Below are 7,356 nucleotides of genomic sequence, written 5' to 3' on the forward strand. Positions count from 1 at the left end.
TGATTTGTGCCAAATCTGTTTAGAAATGAAATTGGATCCGGGATGTCCATGCCGTTCGAAGAACGGGTGAAAAATGATTTAAAATGAGAGAGTTATGACCGTCGGAAGATTGGGGGTTGAATCTGTGAATTTTGCAGCTTTTAACTTAGAAAATTTTTAGCAGAATGACCCCTCGCGCGTAGGCGCACTTGGGCGCCGTGCGCCGTTCTTCGAGAAAGCATCATCCACGCATGCGCGTGGAGTGCGCGTACGCGTGGCCCTGTTTTCATCCCAAAGTTGAGTTTTAAAAGCTGCCTAGCATGAGGAAAAAGGCTAGTGATTGTGGTAACTTGCGAGTGAAGCAAGGGAAAAATGAATGATCCATGAGGATCAAAGATGATTATGTGAGATGTGGAGGATGGCGGTGGAAGTGCTTGTTATGCCATGGGCCGAATGGCCGTAATTGTTAATGAATTGGCTGGTTATGGATTTAACCGTGAGCCGGATGGCTGGATTATGCCGTGTGGCGGCGGAGCCATGTTTATGGCTAAGTATAAATGCATATATGCTGTTGATTGAATTGTGAATGTCTGCACTTCCACCATTGGAGATGAGGGTTTCCCTGGGTAGTAGTAATGGCTAGCCACCATGTGCTCCAGGTTGAGACTCGAAGCTCTGTTAACCCAATGTCGTAAGTGTGGCCGGGCACTGTGAAAGGCCCGGATGAGCTCGCCCCCATAAATATTCACCAGTGATGGTGATGGATAAATATTCACCAGTGATGGTGATGGATATAGATCATGATTATGATCAATTTTATGATGAGTATAACTCGAGTTGGGGATGCACGACAGAGGGACAGTCCAATGGTTAGCTACCAGGACTTGTCGGGTTGGCTCTATAACCGACAGATGATATCATCAGCCACTAGGGATAGGCATGCATCATAAGCATACTACATGAATTGTTTGAGATTGCCTATTTGACTGCATATTACTTGCTAATTGCCTAAATGCCTTATCTGTTCCTATTTGTAAATCTCTTGTCTGATATAACTGTGTTTGCTATATTATACTCCTGCTGGTGGTTGGGAGGTCTGAAGGAATTGGAAAGGGAAGTATTAGTTAGACTGAAAAATCTTTAGTCAGTTGCCACTTACGGCTTAGCTTGTTTATAAGCTTTGATATTATCTGGAGGAAGTTCTAGGATTGCCTTCGGCTTTCCTCTATTATTATGTATTATATATGTGGAAGCTGTTACCGTACTGGGGACCTCTGGTTCTCACCCATGCGGATTTTATGGTTTTCAGATGCAGGACGCGAGGCTTCTCGTTGAGGCATGCTGGAGACTTCTGGATTGGCGAAGATCCTTTGTTCTCGGGATTCTATTTGGGGTTATATATCTTGTTTAGTTACTTTTATCTCCATTAAATAATACAAACTGTGATGACTCCTTCTAGAGGGGATTTTTGGAGATTAGATTTCTGTATTTGTGTCCCTTTGGGTTTCCTTTGGGGTTTTCCTTATTCTATCATATGTATATATTGCTATGCTCGGACCGGTTATCTTCGCAGCCGGATTTTGAGTCTTGATATTCTTGTTTTTGACACTCTTTATATATATGACCTCGCGTTAGCTTATCCCGGTTCGTTACGTTATCGATCGGAGTGTTGCGCGTTCGAGTTACGGTTTTTGTTTACCCCCTTTTTCTACAAAGGCTCCTAGTTATAATCAATTATTCATACTACTATACGTACTAAATTTTTGTTTTAGAGGTCGTAATACCTTGCCATCTCTGAATTATGACTTAAGCATAAGACTTTGTATGGTAGGGTGTTACAGTAAGCTTTGCTTTGTCTTTTTCCTAAATGTACTTTACAAGAGAAAAGAAAATTAGTCCAACTAGTCAGTGGGAGAAAAGACTTATATTGGTGTTTTAAAAATACATGTGTATACTTACTCAACAAACGGAACCACGACATCGTAGTTGTCTCGCACATGACGATGTGCTTGATGTTTTTCCATTGGAGTAAGTTCGAAATACGAAATAGCCCCTAATGCCTTTCCACTAGTTGGGAACATAGTTTTCCCTGAATTATGTGTAACATCAACGGATTGATCATCAACTCGCCCTAGTCGGTTGATTCTAGTCTCAATATTATCCAAATATCTAGAACAGAAAGTCAGGATTTCCTCAGATATATAGCCTTCTGCAATTGAGCCTTCTGGTTGTGCCCTATTATAAACATATTTCTTTAAACGTCCTAGATACCTTTTATATAAATACAACATAACGCTCAGTAAATACACAATTAATTTAACTGATTGTATTAAAGGGGTTTATCAGCAAACTAACCTTTCTATTGGATACATCCACCGATAATGTACTGGTCCACCAAAAGTTACCTCATCAACGAGATGCACCATCAGGTGAACCATGACGGTGAAGAAGGATGGAGGAAAAATTATTTCCATCTGACACAGGGTTTGCATAACATGATTCTGAAGGTTAGCTAGCTGCATAGGGTTTATGGCTTGCCCACAAAGTTCTCAAAAAAATGCTGACAAATTTGCAATCACATTGGACACCGGAGGATGAGGATTACGACCCGGAGGCGGATGAAGTTCCGTCATTTGATGACCACATTGACGACTTGCTTACTGTCCGAGAAGGCGAAGGTTAAAACAACGACGAGAAACGCAAAGATACAGATTACTGGAATGTTACTATCATCGGTATATAATGTTTTTCTCCTATTTTTATAAATAGTTATTTTGAAAGTTCTTTACTTCTATTTCTCTTTTGTGAAATGATTAGACAGTAATTTTTTTCCATACACTTCTTAGAGGACGGGATGAGAAAAGGGTCTAAGCTGAGCCTGAAGGAGGCTATAGCACTTTCTTCCAATACAAAGATAATACTCCTATTTAACAATGAGTTGCAACCAATTGGTCAGGCAGCTGGACTATTCAGTGGTTTCTTAGGGAGTTTGGGTGCTAATGACGAATGGATTTTTGTCGGTAAAGAAATCACAAATATATTCGCGTTGTAAGTATAGTTTCTAAACCAACAGAGAATCCTTTCGTATAAAAACTTTGGTTGTCACTTAAGCAAACCCAATAAAAATAATAAACCAAAGTATTTAAACCTCGGGTCGTCTCTCAAGGAATTGCAGGGAAGTATGATTTATTATTGGTTATGGAAAAAGTATCTTTGTTTTGGGTTTTTGAAATAAGTAACAAGTAATTTAAATGACAAGAAAAATAAATTAATAATTAGAAAATCTCTTGGCAAGGTATGAGAACTGAAAATTCCATCCTAGTTATCCTTATCAGGTGTGATGAGAATCGTTTATTGCTCTCACTTAGTTAACCCTTAATAAATAAAGGAAAGTCAAGTGGACTAATCAACTTGATTCCTCAAGTCCTAGTCAACTCCTATGGAAAGACTAGCTTTAGAGGGATCCAAATCAATCAGCAAATTCCAATTTTCAATCAACAGCTGAGTTTGACAACTCAAGTGTCACCAATTACTCAACCAAAGTCAAAAGGGAAAAATCCAAATTATTTATATCATAAATAAAAGAAAGCAATCATAAATCTGAAATACCTCAAATTATATTAAATAAAAAAATCAATTCTAACATGGGAAATTTCATAAATCAAATTGGGGAAAATAAACAACTAAGTGATAAAGTAAATAAAAGTAGAAGAGAAATTAAATTAAAGGAATATTGAACCTGGAATGAAGAAATGAAGAAATCCTAATCCTAACCTAAGAGAGAGGAGAGAGCCTCTCTCTCTAAAAGCTACATCTAAAACCTAAGTTTGTGAATTTTGAGTGTTGTCTGATGAATGAATGGATTCTCCCACTTTATAGTCTCTAATTTGTGTTTTCTGGGCTAAAAACTGGGTCAAAAACAGTCCAGAAATCGCCCCCAGTGATTTCGGATACATCCAGCACGCTGCAAAGTCACGCGTGAGCGTGGATTGGATTTTTGCCAGGTCACGCATGCGCGTCACCTGGATTCAGAGCAGCTATGACAAATTATATATCATTGCGAAGCCCCGAATGTTAGCTTTCCAACGCAACTAGAACCGCCTCATTTGGACCTCTGTAGCTCAAGTTATGGTCAGTTAAGTACCAAGAGGTCAGGCTGGACAGCTTTGCAGTTCCTTCAGCTTCTTGTATTCCTTCCATTTTTACATGCTTCCTTTCCATCCTCTAAGCCATTGCTGCCCTGTAATCTCTGAAATCACTTAACACACATATCACGATATCGAATGGTATAAAGGAGAATGAATTTTTGGTAATTTAAAGGCTTGGGAAGCAAGTTTCCAATTATAGAACAAAATTAGGAAGGAAAATGTAAAACCATGCAATTTATATGAATAAGTGAGTAAAGAGTTGATGAAAACCACTCAAATTAGCACAAGATAAACCATAGAATAGTAGTTTATCAGCTGACTATTCCCAGTTCCCTATATGTGAAGAGAGTTGGAAGCACGTGAGCAAAACTAAGAAGGAACATACATACAACATGATTAAGGTACATCTTTCAGCTTCAACATTTTAAGCAATTTTAGTATCCAATTTTTTTTTGTGTAAGAGTTTTTGGATGGGTAAATTATATGGCTGGTTAAATTTTCAAATTTCATTTTCCACATGTTTATTTCAGCATTTCTATCTTATATGTAATTGCGACTGCTTGTACTGGATTTGAGTGTTATACTTTTTCAATTTAAAGTGGCCTGTAATGGTTGTGGATATTCTTCAAATTACCAGTCTTATACTTGTTAGTTGGTTTTGGTTAATCACAATGGCAACTAATTGCAGCGGGTCTTTCATTATGAGGATGATGCCGGAGAAAAAATAAAGCGCAGAATTATGAAAAGGATAGGAAAAAACTGGAAGGATACAAGAAACAACTTGTATCATAAGTGTTACAAAGAAACAAGGACTTTTAAGAAAAATCTTAAGCATCGCCCATTAGGAATAGAAGAAAATGAATGGAAAAGGTTCCTTGACTATCGCTAGAAGGAAGAAACAAAGGTAAGCCTTGGTATTTTTTATTATTTCCACAAAAACATACATGTGTATACATATTATACCCCTTACATTTTATATTCAACATCCCTTTCTCATTTATATTTGTTCTATTATTTGTTCATAGAAAAAGTGTAAATAAAATGCTTTAAATCAGAGCAAGCAACTTTACACACATACTGGGGGCTCCAAAATATTGGCAAGAAAAAAAGACGAAGTGGTAATAAGTAATTATTTGCATTGAGATTTTGATTAATGTTCCTGAATATGGTGTTGTTATTTACATAATTGTATCGATATTAATGATATAGAAGAAAGAACAAGGTAGGCCCGTTGGTAGAGGAGAGTTGTTTATCATCACTCATAAGAAAAAAATGGCTCGTATATCCATCCCGATGCGCGTGTTGTTAGTGTAAGTAACGTCTGAAAATTTTAAACTTAGAGTACTGTATATATCGTGCTAATGTTAAATCATGCCTTTCCAATTTCTTGTATATTTGTAGGAAGCAATTGCGAATGTTGAGAGGCAGGATGAATCCTCTAAGCACCTTTCACAAAATGATTCGCTAGCACAAGTTCTTGGAAAGGAGGACCCAGGACGAGTTTGTGCCTTAGGTGCTGGACCATGTCCCACCCAAGTATTTGTTAACACTGCTGGACAACCGTCGGGTTCTGGTGAGCAAAATGAGGAGTATGAGAGGAGGATTGCAGAATTAACTACTAAGATAGAAGAAGAGCAGGCGAAGAGACAGTCAATGGGAAAGGTTTTGGGGTATATAATCCAACAGCAAGGAGGCAATTTGCTAGCTGACGCTGCTGTAGCGCTGGATGATTTGGGCAGTACACCGACCTCGGCGTGCGCAAGGCCATCTTCATCTGGCAACCATGACCCCCAACAAAAATAATTACTTTCAATCAATGTTATTAGACACTATTGAATTTAAGTTGGTTTAGTGCTTTATGTTTATTTTCTTCAAATTATGAAATTTTACTTTATATTGAATCATGCACTTATGACAATATCTTTATATAAGTAATGTTTGCATATATATAATTTGGTTTGTTGTGTTTATTTGCTTGTTTTATTTTATTTGAAGTTCTTTAAATTAATCGGTAACTAATAAAGTAAAGTTGAATAAACATACTATTTTAAAAGAGGCAAAATAATAAAAAAAGTTAGAATTTTAAAGGACATACTGAATTCGGCAACGGTGGTTTCTAATCGTCGCAAAATATGCATATTGTATTTTTTCTGACATTTAGCGGCGGTTGATGTGGCAGTTTTCAACCGCCGCAAATCGAGTGTCGTTTTCAATTCCCTGCCATTTAGCAGCGCGAAACCATTTTTATTACGCGCGCGGTTATTCCAGCGGTTAGCTAAAACCGCCGCTAATCGTTTACCCGTGGCCCATCTTCCAGCGTTTAGTTTAACTGCCGCAATATATGCCCTAGAACCGCCGCAAAATGTCAGTTGTGTTGTAGTCATGAATACAAAAATAACTAAAATAAGATTACAAAGTTGACACTAAAGAATTGAAAGAATACATACTGTTAAAAATAACTACCTTATTTTGAGATCAATATAAAAAAGAATATTATAATGAAGACTATTTCTAATTAAATACAAATTTCATAAAGAAACTATATGACAAAGTTAATTACAAGAAATAAATTAAGAGTCAAACCCAGCTTGGATCAACTTTTGGTGCCATGTTTCCAAACAATACGTTCAAATCATTCTGCAGAGGTGTTAGGTTCAAATCCAAACTCATAACCCTGAAGCTATTAGATCTCTTTAGAACTGGTGGGATTTTTCCCAGGACGACGTCGTTTATAGAAGGAATTAGAAACGTTTCTTGATTGGCAAGTAGTCTATGCTTTCTCATGTGCCCTCCAAGTGCTTGCCCTTGAGAGAATCTTTGACCACAAATTGAACACTCATGCATTTTATTGGGTTTGTTAACAAAAACATTATTATTGTTCCCTACTCCTAAGCTGAGAGTAGTTGTGGCTTCTTCTTTGTTATTCTTCTCCATCTTTTGTTTCTTGTGGCTAGCTTTGTGACCACCAAGGGCTTGAAATGAAGAGAATTTGCGGTTGCATATGCTACACTCAAATTCCGTTGGGTGAAAATGTTTCTGGTGACGATGATAATGGTGGACTTTGCTTTGATCTTTAGGGTTTTGATGAGAAAGTAGCATTAGACATTGTGCCAAGTCAATGCTATTACTATCCATTATTACTTGATGATCTCGTTGTCTTTTCATATCTCTCTGTATTCTATGTATATTATTACTCTGTATCTAAAGTATTGGCCTAGAATTAAAGATT

At 37.3% G+C, this 7,356-nt stretch overlaps 1 protein-coding gene across 1 annotated transcript in view; it reads right to left on the bottom strand.

Annotated features, from left to right (window-relative positions):
- The window catches only part of LOC107627118 (zinc finger protein ZAT11), a 13,100-nt gene extending 5,750 nt beyond the window's left edge, over positions 1-7,350 (bottom strand). The window contains exons 1-2 of the mRNA XM_016329979.2: positions 6,688-7,350; positions 977-987 (exon numbers count right to left, since the gene is read on the bottom strand). Coding sequence (XP_016185465.2) covers positions 6,705-7,292 — 588 coding nt within the window. The 5' untranslated portion in view covers positions 7,293-7,350 and the 3' untranslated portion in view covers positions 977-987; positions 6,688-6,704. The remainder of the gene's footprint in view (positions 1-976; positions 988-6,687) is intronic.

Source organism: Arachis ipaensis, chromosome B02 (assembly GCF_000816755.2).
Source record: "Arachis ipaensis cultivar K30076 chromosome B02, Araip1.1, whole genome shotgun sequence".
NCBI lineage: Eukaryota > Viridiplantae > Streptophyta > Magnoliopsida > Fabales > Fabaceae > Arachis > Arachis ipaensis.